Source organism: Chlorocebus sabaeus, chromosome 2 (assembly GCF_047675955.1).
Source record: "Chlorocebus sabaeus isolate Y175 chromosome 2, mChlSab1.0.hap1, whole genome shotgun sequence".
In the NCBI taxonomy this organism is placed as follows: Eukaryota; Metazoa; Chordata; class Mammalia; order Primates; family Cercopithecidae; genus Chlorocebus; species Chlorocebus sabaeus.
In genome coordinates, this window is record NC_132905.1 from 65,936,603 (window position 1) to 65,959,166 (window position 22,564).

General features: G+C 49.9%; 1 protein-coding gene across 1 annotated transcript in view; it reads right to left on the reverse strand.

Annotated features, from left to right (window-relative positions):
• Window positions 1-459: 459 nt before the first annotated feature.
• The window catches only part of FER1L4 (fer-1-like 4 (C. elegans)), a 53,335-nt gene continuing 31,230 nt past the window's right edge, over window positions 460-22,564 (reverse strand). Inside the window, 17 exon segments of the mRNA NM_001318039.2 lie at window positions 460-1,248; window positions 1,353-1,453; window positions 1,537-1,817; window positions 2,280-2,521; window positions 2,699-2,797; window positions 4,009-4,094; window positions 4,957-5,114; window positions 5,974-6,128; window positions 6,891-7,061; window positions 7,242-7,369; window positions 18,630-18,746; window positions 18,844-18,981; window positions 19,059-19,159; window positions 19,249-19,291; window positions 21,557-21,688; window positions 21,777-21,835; window positions 21,979-22,213. Coding sequence (NP_001304968.1) covers window positions 1,059-1,248; window positions 1,353-1,453; window positions 1,537-1,817; window positions 2,280-2,521; window positions 2,699-2,797; window positions 4,009-4,094; window positions 4,957-5,114; window positions 5,974-6,128; window positions 6,891-7,061; window positions 7,242-7,369; window positions 18,630-18,746; window positions 18,844-18,981; window positions 19,059-19,159; window positions 19,249-19,291; window positions 21,557-21,688; window positions 21,777-21,835; window positions 21,979-22,213 — 2,436 coding nt within the window. The 3' untranslated portion in view covers window positions 460-1,058.

Genomic DNA, 22,564 nt, shown 5'->3' on the forward strand with positions numbered 1-22,564 from the left:
CCCTCCCTCCACTGTGGTCCTCAGACCTCTCGGTTCAGCCCCAGGGCTCGCTTGGACCTTTTTAGCGTGAGCTTCCTGGAGCCACCATGGCCCCCAGGCCACTAATTCAGGGCCTTGGGTGCAGATTGGGGCTTGCCACTTCATTGATGGGTAAAGCTGGGGTCGCTCTCCACCACCCTGGGCTCAGTCCACCTGATCCTGTCACACTCACTGATCCCACTCTGTGCCAAACCCCGCCTGCGCTGGCTCTCACTGCAGAGAGGAGTCCCTCCAGGTCCTTTGCAGTCTCCTAGGTGGAAGCAAAACTGAACATCAAGGTGGGAAGGTGGCAGTGACCATTCTGGAGCAGGGCCAGCACCAGACCCCTGGCTTGGGGCCTAATCAGGGTTTCTCATTAGAACTCTGGCTACATGTGGAGAAGCAGGGCCCAGCGACCTCACCAGTCTATGGCCCAGGGAGGAAGGGTACCTAAACAACCAGTCAGTTTATCAGATCATGTCTCGAATGTTGATCTAAGACTGGTAGGGGAAAAGCAAGAGAAAGGGGAAAGGAAGCGAAGTCAGGGAGTGACAGCAGAACCTCTGGAGTCAGACCCGAGATCCAGCTCTGATGGAAGCCTCTCTCAGGGATGGTGAGGAATGGACAGGTTAATGGAGTCTGTCAGGTCCTTAGCTGTCCTGGGCAGTGGAAGCCAGAAACAGATGAGGTGAGAGGGACGTGGCCGCCAGCAGGAGCAGGAGCCGTGGTGGAGTTGCTCAGAGGGTGTCATAACTCAGCTGCCGGGGCCCTTTTCTTCCCTGCAGTGGGGATGGGGGCAGCCTTCTATCCCTGTGCATTCTTCAAGCAAGCCCCCAGCACCTGAGGCCACTCAAGAACATCTGTTCTCTGCCACCTGGAGGCGCCAGCCTTGGACAGCACGTGACCACGGGTCAGTGGCTGTGATAGGTTTATTCAGAGGAAGCACTGGACTCTAGGGTAGCTCACGTTGGCAAGAAAGACTTCCAGGAGCAGGCGTTGAAGGGTTGGCACCCTGGGTGAGTGTCCAAGGTCAGTGAGAGTCACTTGTGGAGGGGACGGAAGATGACCTGGCTGATCTGGCCAGGGATGGTGTAGAAGACCAGGAGGAGGAAGACGGTGAGCAGCGCCAGTAGCAGCAGCAGCACCAGAATGCGCCAGTACCGGCGCCAGATGAAGAAGACAAAGGTCTTCAGCGGGTTCACAAACCAGTTGAAGGAAGTTTTGGGGCGGCTGTTGAGGAGAAGGGTGGTGTCAGGATGAGAAGGTGGCCCTTTGGGCACCCCCGCCTCCCCCATTGGCCCAGGCTGTGGCCCCGGCCCCCGTGCCTGACTCACCTGGGTTTCTCCAGAGGCTCTGGCTCCTTCCGCCCCTTCCCCACCGGCCGTTTCTCAGCCTCCTCCACGGTCAGCAGCTCAAACTCTGCCTCTACCTTGCCCTAAAAAAGACACTCCTGCATCACCGGGAGCACAGGGCCGCCTCAGGCCCCAGCTCAGCCTGGCCTCCGCCACGGGCACCCACCGTGAGGATGTACACATTGCCACCCATGTCTGTGAACTCCAGGTCTTCTGGCCGGCCCTTCCTCCTCCTCTGCTTTCGCTTCTTGCTAGCCTGAGCCTCCTGCGCCTCCCGCTCCACGTCCTCTGCCTCCTTCAGCTTCACTACCGGCCACCAGCCTCGCAGGCGGCGGCAGCGAAACAGATTGCATCTCGGCCCGGCCCCATCACGGGCCAGCCGCACAGAGCAGAGCTCGGGGCCCCGGGCCCCACGCACCATGTCCGGTAGCTGCAACTCCAGGGATCCTGCAAGTCCAGAGCACACCGGGTTAGGCATGGGATCAAAGTCTCATTGTGCCAGGGGTGAGGAGGCAACACACCAAGGTTGTAAGTTGGGGCATCTGAAAGTTGCAGTGTGTGGTCAGGCCACAGTTATGAACCACCCAAACCACAGCCCAGCGGTGTACCCATTGCCACTCCCCAGTGGAAGAGGGCCAAGGGTTGGGATCAGAGTGCCAAGGAGCAAAGGCTGTAGAGTCAGTGTCAGGGTGACAAGCTAGGGTCAAATCAGAGTTGAATCAGACTTGGTGGGAATGGAGGTTACTGTGGTCTGGGCTTAATTAACTCAGTAATTAGGCCAGAAAGCAAAGGTTTCAGACCTCGGGTCCAAAATCCTGATTCAAGATTGGGTCAGAGTAGGGAACCAGGGGACAGAGGTGAGGGCTGGAGGCAGGGGCTGAGGGTGGGGAAGGCTAAGCAGTGCAATACCAAGGAAGTCGTTGGTGGAGATGCGGTCATAGTCCCAGACCTGCAGGACCAGCACTGCGGGCTGCCGAAACTCGGCCTCCTCCAAGGCGAAGGGTCCAGGCCGGCGCCGGACGCTTACCTCCCGCTCCGTGGGCAGGTAGTCGAAGCGGAACACAAAGCGCCAATTGAAGTTCCCCTCCCCAGTCAGGGAGTTGAAGTGAACATCTGTCTCCTGCTTGTCATGCTCCAGCCCCTTCACCCAGCTGGGTCCGGGTCGGATGAGTGTCAGGGCTGGAGCTACACGGAGAACCCACTCCTCACCCAGCTCTCAGCACCACGGAGGGCCTGGGGACCGGGCTCTGGACTCAGCCCGAGGGCCCACACCCATTTACAGTCCCCCCTTAGTGCACTGCCATTGCCCCACCTGGCCTGCAGGCTACCTCTTCACATAGATGTCACTCGACATCTCTCCGGTGAGTGGATTCACGTCATCCAGAACCACGTCTTCCGTGTTCCAGATGACAACTCTGAGCTCATAGCTGCGGGGCACATTAGGGGGTGGCTTCAGACTCTCGAGCGGGGCCCTGAAAGAGGCTGCAGGAAACAGGAGGGACCTGGGCCTGGCCCACTGACAGTCACTGGGCACCTGTGTGCCCAGCAGGGGAATCCAATGCCTGTGGTCCCATGAAGGGACAGCCCCAGGTGTCACTGACCACCCTGGCCACAGCAGATGACATCAGGAATGGTCTGCTGGGCCAGCAAGGTTCTCCTTCCTGTGAATTTGGAATCAGGACCCTGCACCACTGCATGGTGTGGCATCAGATGCAGAGCTGGAGCCACTACAAGCCAGAGTCTGGGGATGTAGAAAAGTGAACAGAGAAAGCCAGTCTGCAGGGAGAAGAGGAAGGATGAGAGACGGGGGACGAGAGTAAGCGTACAGTGCCTGAGGGACAGGAGGGCTGTGACACTCTGGACCCTACCCTCATGTAGCCCTGTCCTTGGCTGCCATGGGGTTGCCTGGGTAGCTGTTTTCTCCAGCCCAGCATCAACTTCCCCTCATTAGTTGACAGCACCGTGATTTTCTGCTGGTGACCCGCCCCCGCCCCAACCACCCCTCCCCACCACCACGGTAAATCTATGGGATTCTGGCGGGGCAGGCCCCTCCCTCCCTGGCTGGGCAGGGTAGGGGAGACATCCCTGGACTGGCCGATTCCAGTATTACAGCCCCCTGGCCACAATGATTGGTTCAGGGCACAGCATTTGACCCAAGCTGGTCTACTGAGTCAGCCCTGAGGCTTTTGCTGTAACTGGGAAAGAGGTGTTTGTTTCTGCTCAGGTGGCCTGGCTAAGATGTAAGCCTCACACTGTTAGATGCCACCTTGCCCCCAGACTGCAGAGGGCTCCCTGAGAGTGACACCAAGGAAAGCAGAGCCCAGAGGCAGAAAGGGACAGGCTGCTGGTATCCGAGCCTCTGCCTTCAGCCTGTGTGACATGGCTGTGCCCCACACAGAACTCCGCTCAGATGAGCTCAGGTGGGAAGGGGGCTTACCAAAAGGTACTTGGAGTCAGTTTACAAGAGACACTCAACTTGCAATGGCTTATGAATAAAAGGGAATTTAATGGCACCTAACTGGAAAGCCTGTGATTAGCAGCCTCTGCCTGCTTCACCGGGACCCAGGTTTTCAGAGGACCCTTGTACAGGTAGACAAAGACGTGTACCCGCCTTGGGAGGAGGTGACAGAACTCTCACCTGACCGGCTGCCGAGGCTTGATGTCAACTGGGGGTGGGGCAGGCACATCTTGAGGAAAGATGTCAATCCACATGTGGAGAGATCCCTGGGGGGACAGGACCAGGCTGGAGGGTCTTGTCAGGCTCCCAACCTTCCCTGACAGCCCTGTGGCCATAGGCTGTGCCTTGTCCCCAGGTGGAGAAAAGAGCTAGGGTCAAAATGACAGGGTCAGGCAGATCCTGGGGGATGAGGATAAAGGTGGAGTCTGAAGTGTGAGTTCCAGGATCAAGGTTAGATTAGGGGTTCAAGGATGAGGTCCAGGCTGGGTGCAGTGGCTCACGCCTATAATCCCAGCACTTTGGGAGTCCATGGAGGATAGATGGCTTGAGCTCAGGAGTTTGAGGCCAGCCTGGGCAACATGACGCAACCCTGTCTCTACAAAAAATACAAAAATTAGCCGGGTTTGGTAGCAGACGCCTGTAATCCCAGCTACCCCTGAGGCTGAGGTGGGAGGATCACTTGAGCCTGAGAGGCGGAGGCTGCAGTGAACCGAGTCACGGAACTGCACTCCAGCCTGGGCAACAGAGTGAGACCCCATTTCAAAAAAGAAAAAAAAATGAGGTTCCAGAAGGGGAAGTTGAGATTAAAAGTAATATCTGGTGTTCCAAGTTCCAGATCTTAGGGATCTGCAGGGGGTCAGGTTAGGAACCCCACATCTGAGTCTTGGTGCCCAGGGGTGGGGATCCTGTAGGACTAGGGTCAGGGGTGAGGGTGTGGTCCAGGAGGGAGGTCCAGGACAAGCAGGGACACAGGGACCAGCAAAGGAGCCGTAGTCAGGAGCTGCAGGTGGCACCTAGGTGGACACCTTAGGGAAAGGCTGTCCTGGGGGCCCAGGGCCCAGGATTGGGTGGGTATCCTGGGATTCCGAGAGTCTTGTGATTCTGGCCCGGGTGCTGAGCCCTCCTCACCTGCAGCAGCCCGGGGCTACGGGGATGGTAGAGAGGCCGTGTTTCTACATGCTCGGGTACCAGCTGGATCCCAAAACCCGGCATTTCCTGCCAGCGCCTCAACACAAGCAATGCCTGGGCCTCTTCAGGGTCCCCACTCACCTTGGGGCCACTGCTGCCTGAAACAAGAGGTGTGTGAGCTTAGGGTTCCACACAGTTTCCACGTCTCCTCCCTCCCTCCCCCGCCACAGAAGCTCTAAGCTGGGGAAGCCACTCTGTCGGATAAAGCCCTGTGGGCTAGGAGAGCAGCTCTGAAATGCACAAGAAGTGGGGGAAGCTGCTGTAATTTTTTGCCCAGTGAAAAGCCAGCAGTCAGGGGACAGTGGGATTGGAGGTACTGCCACCTTTGCCTAGACCCTATTTAGAGAATAAGCCACCAGAGCAGGCGCAGTGGCTCATGCCTGTAATCCCAGCACTTTTGGAGGCCAAGGTGGGAGGATCGCTTGAGTCCAGGAGTTTGAGACCAGCCTGAGTAACATGGCGAAACCTCATCTCTACCAAAAGAAAAAGAAACAGGCAGGCATGATGGTGCACACCTGTAATCCCAGTTACTCGGGGGGCTGAGGTGGGAGGATCACTTGAGCCTGGGAGGTCCAGGCTGCAGTGAGCTGAGATGGCTGCACTCCAGCCTGGGTGACGGAGCAATATCCTGTCTCAAAAATAAAAATAAAAATAAAAAGAATAAGCCTCCAGCCATTTAATTCTGCAGCCACATTCTGTTACATGGGACGCTGTATGGCACCTCTGCGTTCTGGGAACTTGATTAGTTACGGGTCCACTTTGGCTCTTTGGGGGATCTCACGCTCACCAGTGAAGACTGTTTGCTCCCTAACACCCAAGAACCTCATCCTTACTCAACCAAATTCACCTCTAACTGCTGAAACAATGGGTTATTTTGGGGAGCACACAAGACTGGGCACCTGGGCCTCCTGTACCTTGTTCTACCAACATCTTGCTTTAACAGAAAGGGGATGGTACCTGGGGGCAGGGTCTCCGGCGGTGTCAGAAAGACTTTGCTGCCCACCTTGACAGCACCGGCTCGGTATTCAGGGGCAGGGAGGCCACAGCGTTGGCACAGCCCCGCCAGGATCTGCGAAGGCCGGAACGCATCACGCCAGGCATTGTAACCATCCCTGCAGGCAGAAAAGGAAGATGCATCAGCTGGGGCTGGTGTAGGGACACACCTGGGCCTGGGGCAGGGGTGACATCATGAAGACATGAGGTCTAGGTTCAAAACTCCCAATGGGGGACAGGTTAGTCCTCGTTTATAATAACAGTGAAAATCGAAAATCAAAAATGTAGTCCAGGTGCTTCTATTAAGAAGATACTGATCTTATTACCTCTGTTTTGCAGATGAGAAAACTGAGACTCGAAGAGGTTAAGTGGGCCTGGTGTGGTGGCTCACACCTGTAATACTAGCACTTTGGGAGGCAGAAGTGGGCGGATCACTTGAGGTCAGGGGTTCAAGACCAGCCTGGCCAACATGGTGAAACCCTGTCTCTACTAAAACTACAAAAATTAGCTGGGCATGGTGGCCCACGCCTGTAATCCCAGCTACTGGGGAGGCTGAGGCAGGAGAATCGCTTGAACCTGGGAGGCAGAGGTTGCAATCAGCCGAGATAGTGTCACTGCACTCCAGTCCGGGAGACAGAGCGAGACTCCATTTCAAAAAAAAAAAAGAAAAAAAAAACCGGTCAAGTGACATTCGTTACAGGATCCCGACCCCCAAGCCCAAGTCTTGACCACTGAGCTATGTCTTGGTTGGCAGTGGCATTGGGTGGGAGGGTCCCCCCCTTCCATGAAATCATAGGATCTGGAGACACAAAAGGGAAAGTGAGCTTGAATGTGTTTGGCCAGAAAGTTAGAATGGCTCCTGTGGGCCCTGCCAGACCCACACGTCATACTGGGAGGCCAGCCCACAGTTTGCTCTGTGGTGGCTATAGAATCGGTTTTCCAGATCAATGTGGGTCTCCCCGATGAGGTCGTCAGAACCCACGAGGTCATGATCAAATATGGCCACCGTCAGCTCCGTCTCAGCTGGGAGAGAGATGCTTAGCTCCAGGATCCTGGCAAGGAGGGAGAGGGGCTGAGGTCACTTTCATGCTCCAGGAGGTGGTCTGGGGAGGGGGTGGCATTGTCAGCAGCCCCGTCCATTCCCTTGCCATCCCTAGGCCAGCTGCCACAAGGCCACAGGGCTGGATGCTCCTCCAGCTACCCCGTTTCCACCCCACAGGGCCCAGCCTCACTCTCCAAAGATGGGGTTGAGCTGCTTGGGGATGTAGCGTTCCTTGGTGTCCTGCCGCTCCCGGCCAGCGCTCACCACCACATAAGGGTCTGCTTTGCCATTGGGGTCTGCAGGAGCCAGGTTGGTAGCCTAGGGGAACAGCATGGAGTGGAACTGAGAGAAACGTCATTATGATAACCCAAGGTTACCCTTGTCAGACCTAATTTCCCATTAGGTGAAAGCAAGTAGTTATCAAGGAGAGATCTCCCACTGTGAGTAGCTAATGGAGAGGTTGGACAAGATGACTTTTATTTTCAATTAGTTATGAAATAGTTAAGTCATACAAATAGATATAACGAAAAGTATAATGAAACAAAATATTTTGAAAGATGTATAAGGGACTTACTATTCAACTCATAACTTTCTATATGGTTTGACTTATTTTTTAATTTATGAATTTTTTTTTTTTTTTTTTTTTTTTTTTTTTGAGACAGAGTCTCACTCTGTCACCCAGGCTGGAGTGCAGTGGCATGATCTCGGCTCACTGCAAGCTCCGCCTTCTGGGTTCACGCCATTCTCCCGCCTCAGCCTCCTGAGTAGCTGGGACTGCAGGCGCCCGCCACCACGCCCGGCTAATTTTTTGTATTTTCAGTAGAGACGGGGTTTCACCGTGTTAGCCAGGAGGGTCTCGATCTCCTGACTTCGTGATCTGCCCGCCTCGGCCTCCCAAAGTGCTGGGATTACAGGCGTGAGCCACCAATTTATGAATGATTTTTAATAGACATGGAGATCTCACTATGTTGCCCAGGCTGGTCTCAAACTCCTGGCCTCAAGCAATCCTCCTATCGTGGTCTCCCAAAGTGCTGGAATTACAGGCATAAGCCACCAAACCTGGCTTCCTTCACTGTTCAATAGTCATGTTTCTCCTTTTGAAATTATATCCTGTGTAGGGCCGGGCGCAGTGGCTCATACCTGTAATCCCAGCACTTTGGGAGGCCAAGGCAGGTGGATCACTAGCAGGAGTTGGAGACCAACCTAGCCATCATGGAGAAACCCCATCTTACTAAAAATACAAAACTTAGCCAGGCGTGGTGGCACATGCCTATAATCTCAGCTACCCGGGAGGCTGAGGCAAGAGAATCACTTGAACCCGGGGGGCCAGAAATTGCAGTGAGCTGAGATCGTGCGACTGCACGCCAGCCTGGGCAACAGAAGCAAACTGTCTCGAAAAGAAAGAAAGAGAGAAAGAGGGAGGGAGGGAAGGAAGGGAGGGAGGGAGGGAGGGAGCCAGGCAGGCAGGCAGGCAGGCAGGCAGGCAGGCAGGCAGGCATTATATCCTGTGTAGTTTCTTTTCTTTTTTTCCCTCCTTTTCTTTTTGTAGATAGGGCTCTCACTACGTTGCCAAGGTTGGTGTTGAACTCCTGGCCCCAAATGATTTTCCCACCTTGGCCTCCCAAAGTCCTGGGATTACACAGAGTGAGCCACTACACCTTCAGCCCTGTGTAGTTTCTTGACTGAAAGTTGTTGGGTAATTTTTTCAATTGTTGTTTGCCTAAAGAGGTCTTTCATTTTTTTCTTTCTTGAATGAACGTTTCCTAGGACATACAATTCAAGGGTGATAGTTATTTTTCTCTCAGTGCTTTAAAGATATTTTTCTATTTTTCTTCTAGCACTTTTGGTTGCTGTAGAGAAGTTGATGGGCTGACTGTCATTCCGTTGTAGTAATCTATACTTTCTCTCTGATGATGTTTTCATCTTTTTAGAGATTGGGTCTCATTCTGTTGCCCAGGCTGGTCTTGAGAACTCCTGGCATCAAGCAGTCCTCCCACCTCAGCCTTCTGAGTAGCTGGGGTTACAGGCATGAGCCACTGTGCCAATTTGATTATATTTTTGGTATTTATATTTTCCATAGCACTTATGCTTTCTTTTTTTTCCCTGAGAGAGTCTCGCTCTGTTGCCCAGGTTGGAATGCAATGGCGTGATCTCCGCTCACTGCAACAACCTCTACCTCCCAGGCTCAAGCAATTCTCCTGCCTCAGCCTGCCTAGTAGCTGGGATTACAGGCATGTGCCACCACATCTGGCTAATTTTTGTATTATTAGAGATGGGGGTTTCACCATGCTGGCCAGGCTGGTCTCAAACTGCTGACCTCAGGTGATCCGCCTGCCTCAGCCTCCCAAAGTGCTGGGATTACAGGCTTGAACCATCACACATGGCCACACTTAACGCCTTTCTAAGGCACTAACATTTACTTATTGTTAATGTTTCTCCTACTAGAATGCGAGCTTCATAGAGGCAAAGCTTTTTTTCCTCCTTGTGATTACATGTTAATTTTATTATTTGAAATCTCTTTCCTCTCTTGTCCTGTCCAAATCCTACTTAGAGATATTAAGTCAAGCCTTAATTTCCTGTGCCGGCTTGGCTCAGTGGTTCACACCTGTAATCCTAGTACTCTGGGATGCTAAGACAGGCAGGAGCTCAGGAGTTCAAGACTAGCTTGGGCAACATGGCGAAATCCTGTCTCCACTAAAAAATAGAAAAAATTAGCTGGGCATGGTGGCATGCGCCTGTAGTCCCAGCTACTTGTGGGGGACTTGAGCTTGAGCCGGGGAGGTCAAGGCTGCAGTGAGCCATGATCATGCCACTGCATCCCACCCTGGGCAACAGAGTGAGACCGTGTCAAAAACAAAACAAAACAAAACAAAAAAACACCCTACAAATTTAGTACAAAGCGACAGTAATAAAGGAGTAAAGTAGTGGCATAAACATAGATCAGTGGAATAGAATTGAGAGTCCAGAAAGAAATCCACATATCTATGGTTCAGTCGATTTTCAACAAGGGTACCTAGGCCATTCAATGGGAAAAGAACCATTTCTCCAACAGATAGAGCTGAGACAATGGGACAGTCACGTGCAAAAGTATGAGGTCAGACCCTCACCTCACACTAGATACAAAAACTAACCCTGAATGGATCAGACTTAAACATGAGAGCCAAAACGCAAACTCACAGCAGAAAACAGGCAAAAGTCTTCATGACGTTGGATTCTGCAAAGGTTTCTTAGTTATGACCAAAAAGCACAGTCAATGAAAGAAATAAAAATAAATTGGACTTCATCAAAATTAACATCTCTTATGCTTTAAAGGACACTATTAATAGAGTTAAAAGACAACCTAGAGAGAAAATATCTGCAAGCCATGTAAGAATCTAGTAGCCAGAATATTCGAAGAACTCCTACAACTCAACAAAACAACAATCTAATTTAAAAATGGACAAAGGACTTTAGACATGTCTCCAAGATATGCAACGGTCTAAAAAGCACATGAAGACTGTTCATTGTCATTAGGAAACAAATCAAAACCACAATTAGATACCACTTCATACCCACTAAGGTGACCTTAATTTTTTTTCTTTTTTCTTTTTTTTTTTTGAGACTGAGTCCCACTCTGTCGCCCAGGCTGGAGTGCACTGGCGTGGTCTCGGCTCACTGCAACCCCCGCCTCCTGGGTTCAAGCGATTCTCCTGCCTCAGCCTCTTGAGTAGCTGGGAAACAGGCACCTGCCACCACGCCTGGCTAAATTTTTTGTATTTTTAGTAGAGACCGGGTTTCACCACTTTCGCCAGGCTGGTCTCGAACTCCTGACCTCGTGAATCGCCCACCTCGGCCTCCCAAAGTGCTGGGATTACAGGAATGAGCCGCTATGCCTGACCTGGCCTTCATTTTTTAAAAAGGACAATAAAGGCTAGGAGCAGTGGCTCACGCCTGTAATCCCTGAACTTTAAGAGGCCTAGGCAGGTGGATCATCTGAGGTCAAGAGTTTGAGACCAGCCTGGCCAACATGGTGAAACCCCATCTCTACTAAAAATACAAAAATTAGCCAGGCGTGGTGGTGAGCGCCTATAATCCCAGCTACTTGGGAGGGTGAGGCAGGAGAATTGCTTGAACCCAGGAGGTGGAGGTTGCAGTGAGCGAAGATCACAGCACTGCACTCCAGCCTGGGTGACAGAGCAAGACTCTGTCTCAAAAAAAAAAAAAAAAGAAAAGAAAATTTAAGTTATATTCTGGCACTCCTTTCCTCAGAACCCTCCTATGGCTTCCCATGTAATTCAGAATAAAGTGAATAACAAAACCCAATATGATCTCTTTCCTCTGCCCATCGCTGCTCCATTTCCTCTGAAGCCTTCATTCCTAAAACCTGTTCCTCATTTATCCTGCCTGCTACGGCCACAAGGGGCTCCTTGTTGTTCCTCACACGAGTCGTGGTTCCACCTGATGGCCTCTGTACCAGCTGTTCTGCTGGAACGCTTTCTTCCTCAGGTAGCCACCTGGATAACTCCTTGGCCCTCTCCTAGTGTGTGTTTGAGAGACAGGGTCTCACTCTGTCACCCAGGCTGAATTGCAGTGGTGGCATCACAGCTCCCTACAGCTCAGCCTCCCAAGCTCAAACAATCCTCCCATCTCAGCCTTCCTAGTAGCTGGGACTACAGGTGCAAGCCACTGTGCCCAGCTTTCTAGTATTTGTTTAACACTTTCTCAGCCGGACATGGTGGCTTGTGCCTGTAATCCAGCACTTTGTAGTTCGATACAACCTGGGCAATATAGCAAGACCTCATCTCTACAAAAAAAAAAAAAAAAAAAAACTCTTATTGAGGTCTATCAACCCTGACCATCCATTTGCAACCCACCCCCAGCACTTCCCACTTTTCTCCACAGCACTTATAATTTTCTAACATATAAATAAGATACACAATTTTTTTGTTTTGAGATGGAGTTTCGCTCTTATCGACCAGGGTAGAGTACAATGGTGAGGTCTCGGCTCACTGCAACCTTCGCCTCCCTGGTTAAAGCAATTCTCCTTCCTCAGCCTCTTGAGTAGCTGTGATTACAGGCGCGTGCCACCAGGCCTGGCTAATTTTTGTATTTTTAGTAGAGACGGGGTTTTGCCATGTTGACCAGACTGATCTTGAACTCCTGACCTCAGGTGATCCGCCCCCCGCCCCCACTCCCAAAGTGCTAGGATTATAGGTATGAGCTACCACGCCCAGCCCATAAGCTATATAATTTACTTATTGATTATGGTTGTTGTTAATCTCTTTTCACTAGAATGTAAGGTTCATGAGGGCACCATTTTCATGTTTTACTCACTGCTTTTTGTCAGCAGTACCCAGAACACTGCCTAGTACCTCATAAAAAAATGCAAGAAAGGCCGGGCGTGGTGGCTCACACCTCTAATCCCAGCACTGTGGGAGGCCAAGGTGGGCAGATCACCTGAGGTCGGGACTTTGAGACCAGCCTGACCAACATGGAGAAACCACGTCTCTACTAAAAATACAAAATTAGCTGGGCGTGGTGGCGTGTGCATGTAAACCCAGCTACTCAGGAGGCTGAGGCAGGAGAATCGCTTGAGCCCGGGAGGTGGAGGTTGCGGTGAGCCGAGATCATGCCACTGCACTCCAGCCTGGGCAACAAGAGTAAAACTCCGTCTCAAAAAAAAAAAAAAAAAATTGCAAAACATACCTGTGGAATAAATGTTTGTGAGTGAAACTGGCCTATAATTTTACTTTCTCATGTCATTCTCAGGTTTTGCACCAAGATTATGCCACCCTCATGGGATTAACTGGGGTGTTTCTTTTTATATTGTCTGAAATGGTTTGTGTAAGTTTTTTTTTTTTTTTTTTGAGACAGAGTCTCGCTCTGTCACCCAGGCTGGAGTGCAGTGGCCGGATCTCAGCTCACTGCAAGCTCCGCCTCCCGGGTTTACGCCATTCTCCTGCCTCAGCCTCCCGAGTAGCTGGGACTCCAGGTGCCCGCCACCTCGCCCGGCTAGTTTTTTGTATTTTTTTTAGTAGAGACGGGGTTTCACCGTGTTAGCCAGGATGGTCTCGATCTCCTGACCTCGTGATCCGCCCGTCTCAGCCTCCCAAAGTGCTAGGATTACAGGCTTGAGCCACCGCACCCGGCCTTGTGTAAGATTAAAATTGTTTCATCCATAACTGTTTGGTAGAAACTGCTGCTCAGACCATTTTGTCTGGAGTTTCTGACACAATTTCTTTTAATACTTATAGGACTATTCAGGTTTTCTGGTCAGGTGTGGTGGCTCACACCTGTAATCCCAGCTACTCGGGAGGCTGAGGCAGGAGAATTTCTTGAATCTGGGAGGCCGAGGTTGCAGTGAGCCGAGACTGCGCCACAGCACTCCAGCCTGGGCGACGGAGCAAGACTGCGTCTACAAAAAGAAAAAAAAAAAAAAAGTGGATGTTGTAGTGAAGGGATTGGGAGGAGATTCATGGATGTAATGAAGATACAGCATAGACTACAGGCTGTATCTATTTTACAGGGGAGAGCCCAGGGATAAGACAGCTGGGAGGAGCTCTCCTGGGGTTAAAACAAGTATCAAACACTAACCTCAGAAAGTATTCATTGGAAAGAGCCACCATTTGATTAGATTCATTTGTAGAGGATTTTATGCTCCCAGGATACTACTGCAAACCATAGAGCAATCAGTAGAGCTTACCTGGGTGTGGTCAGGGAAAAGAATGCAAGAGGGCCCTGCCAGTACCACTGTCATCCTAGGGTGACAGTGGCATATCCAAAGCTGCACCTCCCAGAGTAGCAACATCAGTGATCTAACACAGGGGATAGGAAATAGACTTTGCTAAAATAATCCAGCCAGTCACTAAACAAATAAACAAGGAAATAACAAGAAACCCCAGTACCCAGAGTTGTTACCATGTATTATCTAAAATGCCGTTTCCAACAAAAAATTATGAGGCCTGCAAAGCAATAGAAAAATTATTTTTCCATCTACCCCCCAAAAAATGCCCACGAGAGCAACACAATGAACTTAACAGGAAAGTGTGTGTGTGTGTGTGTGTGTGTTTTGAGATGGAGTCTTGCTGTGTTGCCCAGGCTGGAGTGCAATGGCACAATCTCGGCTCACTGCAAGGTCTGCCTCCTGGGTTCACACCATTCTCCTGCCTCAGCCTCCCGAGTAGCTGGGACTACAGTGCCCGCCACCATGCCTGGCTAATTTTTTGTATTTTTAATAGAGATGGGGTTTCACCATGTTAGCCAGGATGGTCTCGATCTCCTGACCTTGTGATCCACCCGCTTCAGCTTCCCAAAGTGCTGGGATTACAGGCGTGAGCCACCGCACCCAGCCGACAGGAAAGTATTTCAAAGTAGCCAGTGTAAATATGTTCACAGAACTGAAGGAAAGCTTGATTAGAGAAGTAAAGGAAGGTATGATGATAATGTTGCATCAAATAGAGAATATCAATAAAGATATACTTTTTTTTTTTTTTTTTTGAGACAGTCTTACTGTCGCCCAGGCTGGAGTGCAGTGGTGCAATCTCAGCTCACTGTAACCTCTGCCTCCCAGGTTCAAGCAATTCTCCTGCCTCAGCCTCCCAAGTAGCTGGGACTACAGGCACGTGCCACCACACCCAGCTAACTTTTTGTATTTTTTAAGTAGAGACGGGGTTTCACCATGTTAGCCAGGATGGTCTCGATCTCCTGGCCTCATGATTCACCCGCCTCGGCCTCCCAAAGTGCTGGGATTACCGGCGTGAGCCACCGTGCCTGGCTAAGACATACAATTTTTTTTAAAGAACCAAATGAAAATTCTGGAGTTGAAAAGTACAATAACTAAAATGTAAAATTCACTAGAAAAGCTCAATAGTAAGAATTGGCAAACTTGAAACTAGATCAAAAGCGATTATGCAAGCTGAAGAACAGAGAGAAAAGAGAAAAAAAAATGAAATAGAGCCTCAAACAAATGTGGAACACCATTAAGTCACCAACATACATATAATGGGAGCATTAGGAGGAGAGAGAGAGTTGGGTGCAGTGGCTCATGCCTGTAATCCCAACACTTCAGGGAGACTGAGGCAGGTGGATCATCTGAGGTCAAAACTTCAAGACCAGCCTGGCCAACATGGTGAAACCCCATCTCTAAAATTAGCCGGGCATGATGATGTGTGCCTAAGTCCCAGCTACTCCAGAGGCTAAGGTGGGAGAATCACTTGAACCCAGGAGGCAGAGGTTGCAGTGAGCCAAGATTGTGCCATTGCACTCCAGCCTGGGCGACAAGAGAAAGACTCCATTTCAAAACAAAAACAAAAAAAGAAGGCAGGCTGGGCACGGTAGCTCATCATGCCTGTAATCCCAGCACTTTGGGAGGCCGAGGCAGATGGATCACCTCAGGTCAGGAGTTCAAGACCAGCCTGACCAACATGGAGAAATCCTGTCTCTACTAAAAATACAAAATTAGCAGGGCATGGTGGCACATGCCTGCAGTCCCAGCTGTTCTGGAGGCTGAGGCAGGAGAATCGTTTGAACCTGGGAGGTGGAGGTTGCAATGAGCCGAGATGGTGCCATTGTACTCCAGCCTGGGGCAACAAGAGCGAAACTCCGTCTCAAAAAAAAAACAGAAGGCAAGAGAGAGAAAAGAAGAAGAAAAAATGGCTGAATATCCCACACTATCATTATTATTATTATTATTATTATTATTTTTTTTAAGTCTTGCTCTTGTCGCCCAGGCTGGAGTGCAATGGCATGATCCTGGCTCATTGTGACTTCCACCTCTCAGGTTCAAGTGATTCTCCTGCCTTAGCCTCCCAAGTAGTTAGGATTACAAGTGCTCACCACCATGCCCAGCTAATTTTTGCATTTTTAGTAGAGACAGGGTTTCACCATATTGGCCAGGCTGGTCTCGAACTCCTGGCCTCAGGCCATCTGCCACCCACCTCAGCCTCCCAAAGTGCTGGGATTATAGGCATGAGCATGAGCCACTGTGCCTGACCACCTTTTTTTTTTTTTTTTTTTTTTTTTGAGACAGAGTCTCGCTCTGTCACCCACACTGGAGGGCAGTGGCGTAATCTCAGCTCACTGCAGCCTCCACCTCCCAGGCTCAGATGATTCTCCTGCCTCAGCCTCCTAAGTAGCTGGGATTACAGGCATGTGCTACCACACCGAGCTAATTTTTGTATTTTTAATAGAGACGGGATTTCACCATGTTGACCAGGCTGGTCTTGAACTCCTGACCTCAGGTGATCTGCCTGCCTCAGTCTCCCAAAGTGCTGGGATTACATGTAAGAGCCACTGCGCCCAGCCTCATTACTTACTTTGTTGCCCCAGTTTTTCAAGTCTTAACCATTAGGAGCTCCTTCAGGTTGGCTGTGTTCATTCTTTCATTAAGCCCCCATCCTTTTTTGAGCACTTCCTTACTCCTGCCCCACAAGATCCTCCAGATTTGACTTATATTTTCCCAGCCCTAGTCCTAGAATCAAACACTTCTCCAAGGAGTCCTCAATCCTTTTATTAAATAATGGTGTTTAGAAACCAAAATCTGGGCACCCGGTGTGCTCACTGCTACTATGATGTTGTTGCTCCTAGGCCTTCTCAGCAGACAGAGATAGTGAACATTAATAACATAATCCACATATACATACATAGATCTATATTTCTGTATCTTTCCATCTGTGTATATTTTAAAACATGAGTTTATACAGATACTTCTGATTCTGATCTAATATCACAGCATTCACTTAATCCCCTTTCCTTATTTGTAACTTCTTTCTCCAACAGTAAGAAACCTGGTTCTCATTATCTACAATATAGTTTACTTATTCATGTATACCAGTATACACATAATGTAGTTTCAGAATTGCTAACACATACTTCTAACTAGATTACAGCATTTATGTTCAGCTCTCTTTAGTTGTTTTTTTGTTTTGTTTTTGTTTGTAAGACAAGCTCTCTCCCTGTCATCCAGGCTGGAGTGCAGTGGCACAGTCATGGATCATTGCAGCCTCAACCTCCTAGGCTCAAGTGATCCTCCTGCTTCAGTCTCCCATGTAGCTGGGTCCAAAGGTACATGCCACCACATCACACTTTTTTCCTTTTTTTTTTTTTTTTTTTTTTGAGATGATGTCTCTCTCACTTAGCCAGGCTGGAGTGCAGTGGCAATATCTTGGCTCACTGCAACCTTCTCCTCCCAGCTTTAAGCAATGCTCCTGCCTCAGCTTCCAAAACAGCTGGGACTACAGGCACATGCCATCATGCCCAGCAAATTTTTGTATTTTTAGTAGAGACAGGGTTCACCCTGTTGGCCAGGCTGGTCTCAAACTCCTGACCTCAGGCGATCCACCCAACTTAGGCAATCCACCTGCCTCAGCCTCCCAAAGTGCTGGCATTACAGGCATGAGCCACCACATCCAGCCACATCCAGCTAGTTTTTAAATTTTTTGTAGAGCCTGAGTCTCACTTTGTTGCCTAGGCTAGTCTTGATCTCCTGGGCTCAAGTGATCCTCCTGTCTTGGCCTCCCAAAGTGCTGGGATTACAGGCGTGAGCCACTGCACCAGGTCCATGTTTAGTTTTATAGAACCCTGTCACTGTTTTCCAGAGTTATTTGGTTTTGTTCTTCACTTCCTTCAGTGTGGTTATATTGTTCATTTGTAGTACAGTGAGGGTCATATTCCATATGTATATTTGTATACATATTTGTAGTACAGTTAGTGTTCATATTCCATGTTAGGTTTCCTCAACACTGTGATTGGTTTTAATTTTTTGTCTATTGTGGGGGCATGTGAAACATTGCTATAGTTCTAAGAGTCAGGGGTATACAGAAAGATCTACTCTGAGAAGTGCCATTTTTGTCCTCATTCTCACAACCCTGACCCCTTTCCCCCTTTCGTTCCATCTCTTTGCCACTCACCCTCTTGTTTGTGTTTTTGGAGATGAGTCTTGCTCTGTCGCCCCCCGGACTGGAGTGCAGTGGCACGATCTCAGCTCACTGCAACCTCCGCCTCCCGGGTTCAAGCGATTCTCCTGCCTCAGCCTCCCAAGTAGCTGGGACTACAAGCATGCGCCACTATGCCCAGCTAATTTTTGTATTTTTAGTAGAGATGGGGTTTCACCAAGTTGGTTGGCCACGATGGTCTCGATCTCTTGACCTCGTGATCCGCCCGCCTTGGCCTCCCAAAGTGCTGAGATTACACGCATGAGCCACAGTGACCGACCCTGAGATATCTTTAAGAATACTTCAAGGCCCTACTGAACTCAGTATGAAAACTGCATCAATGGACAAAGTTAGACAAAGGTATTTGGTAACAAGCCTTCATGAAGCCTGAGATTCAGTCCTGCTCTCATCCTAGAATTATACTCCCCATTCTACAGGACTAGAACTACAAACAGGGATCAGGAGACCAACTCCCAATTCTGGTTCTGCCATGAGCATGCTTTATAACCCTAGGGGATCTCCTAACTTTGTGGCTAAGGTTTCTCACCTAAAAAATGAAGAACTTGAACTCTGTGATCCCGAGGTTCCTCCCAAAGCCTTCCTTCTGTAGGTTTCGTGTATATTACCTTAGCTATAGTTGGAGGCATGCCAGGGCTATGGAGACTCACCTTTACAACATACACTCTGACCAGGAGCTTGATGGGCCGGTTCTGTGGGATGCCCCGGGAGATCTGGGGCTCAGAGAATGACACTGCCTCTGATTCAGGGTAAATGAGGAAGGAGCCCTGAGTTGGGGGGAGACAGAAAAGGCTCTGATAAGAGAATTGTCCTTCTGAATCCCCACCTGGGCTCCCTGGTTCTGCTTTCCTTCCCCAAATGCACCTTGAACTTGCCCACAAGGTGTCCAGATCCTTCCTCTTCTCCACCTGCATCCTGGCCCCCTTGCCCTCGGTACAGAGGAAATACATACAGCCAGTCTTCAAAGTGGTTAAATTCTTCTTCCAGGGACCTGTTGTAGATCTAAAAGGCAAGGACTTCAGTGACAGCCCGATGTCCAGAATCCAAAGGAGACTTTCCTTTTCCCAGTACCCAGTCACCTTCAGGGTGGCAACTGCTTTTTTTCGGGACACAGTGCCTTTGACTTCAGCCTCACCCTGGTCTTGGGCCTCCCCAACCATAGAAATGAGGTTGACCCCATCTGGAAACAACAAAAATGCCCCAGTCAGAAATATCTGGGTAGGCAGGACATGGGCAGATGGAACCAGAGCAAAAAACCCAATCTCTTACCTGAATCTCCAGGATCATCCATTTCATCTTCATCAAGGTTGTGCTGAAATTAAAGGGCAGATCCAGAGATTCTTCCCCATCCCCTTCAACTCCTTAGCCTACCCCCTTTTCCAAGAGAGTTGGGAAGCCTTCATTCAAGTTTCCACTGTGTATGCCACTTGCATTTTTAAAGTTCCAATTTATCATCCAGTCCTGCCCTGTCCAGGGTGGTCACCATCAACCACACGTGGCTACCGAGCACTCAAAATGTGGCTAGTCTGAATTGCGATGTTCTCTAAGTGGCCAGGCTTGGTGGCTCATGCCTGGAATCCCAACACTTTGGGAGACTGAGGTGACTGCTTGAGGCCAGGAGTTCGAGATCAGGCTGAACAACACAGTGAGAACCTGTCTCTATGAAATAAATGCCTTTTAATTTTTATTTATTTATTTTTGAGACAGGCTCTTGCTCTGTAGCTCAGGTTGGAGTGTGTTGGTGTGAACATGGCTCACAGCAGCCTCAACCTCCTAGGCTCAAGCAATCCTCCCACCTCAGCCTCTTGAGTCACTGGGACCACCAGAATGCACAGCTACTTCTTTTCATTTTTAGTAGAGATGGTGTCTCACTGTGTTCCCCAGACTGTTCTCAAACTCCTTGGTTCAAGTGATCCTCCCACCTCAGCCTCCCAAAGTACTGGGATTATGGGCATGAAACACCACACCCAGGAAAAAAAAAAAGTTTTGAATTAGCTCAGTGTGATGGTATGTATTTACGGTCCTAGCTACTGGGGAGGCTGAGGTGGGAAGATGACTTGAACCAAGGAGTTTGAGACCAGTCTGGACAACAGATAAAGACCCCATCTCTAAAAATGAAAAGAAGGGGCCAGGCGCAGTGGCTCACGCCTGTAATCCAGTACTTTGGGAGGCTGAGGCGGGCAGATTACCTGAGGTCAGGAGTTCAAGACCAGCCTGGTCAACATGGTGAAACCTCGTCTCTACTAAAAATACAAAAAAGTAGCCAAGCATGGTGGCAGGCGCCTGTAGTCCCAGTTTCTCAGGAGGTTGAGGCAGGAGAATAGCATGAACCCAGGAGACGGAGCTTGCAGTGAGCTGAGATTATACCACTACACTCCAGCCTGGGCGACAGAGTGAGACTCTGTCTCAAAAAATAATAATAATAAAAAGAAAAAAGAAAAAGATGTGCTATAAGTATAAAATAAACACTGAATTTTTAAATACTTAGTACAAAAAACAAAAATGTAAAATATCTCAGAAATTTTATGATTTTTTTTTTTCTTTGAGACAGAGTCTCACTCTGTCACCCAGGCTGGAGCACAATCTTGGCTCACTGTAACCTCCACCTCCCAGGTTCAAGCGATTCTCCTGCCTCAGCTTCCAGAGTAGCTGGGATTAACAGGTGCCCACCACCATGCCCAGCTAATTTTCGTATTTTTAGTAGAGACGGGGTTTCACCATGTTGGCCAGGCTGGTCTCGAACTCCTGACCTCAAGTGATCTGCCCACCTCAGCCTCCCAAAGTGCTGGGATTACAGGTGTGGGCCACTGTGCCCAGCTTTGAAATATTTTGAATATATTACTAAAATTAATTTCACCTGTTTCGTTTTACTTTTTTGTTTTAGACTGAGTCTCGCTCCATCACCCAGGCTGGAGTGCGGTGGCGCAATCTCGGCTCACTGCAAGCTCTGCCTCCTGGGTCCACGCCATTCTCCTGCCTCAGCCTCCTGAGTAGCTGGGACTACAGGCACCCGCCACCATGCCCGGCTAATATTGTTTGTATTTTTAGTAGAGATGGGACTTCACCGTGTTGGCCAGGATGGTCTCAATCTCCTGATCTTGTGATCCACCCACCTCAGGCTCCCAAAGTGCTGGGATTACAGGCGTGAGCCACTGCGCCTGGCCCCTTTTACTTTTTTTAATGTGGCTACTACAGAAGTTAAAACTACGTATGTGGCTCGTATTATCTCTGTTGGACAACACAGCTCTAGATAATGGAGTTAATAATCCCCAGCTTCTGGAATTGTGAAGAAAAGAGGACTGTAATGAAGAGTTCTGAAAAACTGTAGAGCTCCACCTTCAATGAGATCATTCTTGTTTTTTGTTTGTTTTTTTGAGACGGAGTCTGTCACCCAGGCTGTTGTGCAGTGGCATGATCTCAGCTCACTGGAGCCTCTGCCTCCAGGTTCAAGCGATTCTCTTGCCTCAGTCTCCTGAGTAGCTGGGACTACAGGTGTGCACTGCCATGCCCAGCTAAGATATCATTCTTTTTATCATTTACACCCCAGCCCCTCTCTGGGACCCTTCTCTGCCCCCACCTGCCCCTGGAGCTCCTGCAGTGACGCGTAGTACTTGGACCACCAGTCCAGCTCTTCCGGATCTGGGATGTCCTCCTCCAGTCCAGGGCCTTGATTCAGGAGGCCTCCTAGTGGGAACTTCTTCAGAGGAGGCTGAGGAAGAACAGACTTTGTCCCTCTAACCCAGCACCATCCTAAGTACTGCCAGCCCCTTCCCCATCTATCTCCTCTACCCCATCACCTTCAGGAGCTGTCTGGATACACCCGCTTCAGCCAAGAAGGGATTCAGGGACTTCTGTCCTGGGAGGGGGAAATTGGCAGCATGAGGAGACTGGGCAAATAGAAGTCAGATTCCACACCCCATTGGAGGGCCCTCTGGAGCCATGTCCACCAGGAATCAGAGGCGCTTTTGTCTGGTGGTCCTGAAGGAGAAGGTTCCTAACCTTGAGGTCCCTTGGGCATCATATCCCTTGTCTCCTCCATCTCTCCTTCCTCCTCAGGAGGATCCTCATGACCCCGAAATATAAATCGCAGCATGTGGGGGACAATGTGGGAACCCACAAGGACTGTACGGCCAAAGGCCCGGCGCTCAATCACCAGGATGCTGAGTGGGGGCTGCAGGTAAGGCTGCTCCGGCAAGTCCTGGGGGTAGAAGAGAGGAACTGTGTCTTTGAAGACCTAGGGAAGAGGGAAAGGCAGCCACAGACAGGTAGGGAAAAAATACATCTAAACCTGCATTCTAAGCCCAGCTCTGCCACAGCCTCACTATGTAATCTCTGGTAAACCACTGCCTTCTCACCCTGTTTCCTGGCTAAAAAAGGGACACAGGCCGGGCGCAGTGGCTCATGCCTATAATCCCAGCACTTGGGGAGGCCAAGGCGGGTGGATCGCGAGTTCAGGAGTTCGAGACCAGCCTGGCCAATGCGGTGGAACCCCGTCTCTACTAAAAATACAAAATTTAGCCAGGCATGGTGGCAGGCACCTGTAATCCCAGCTACTTGGGAGACTGAGGCAGGAGAATCATTTGAA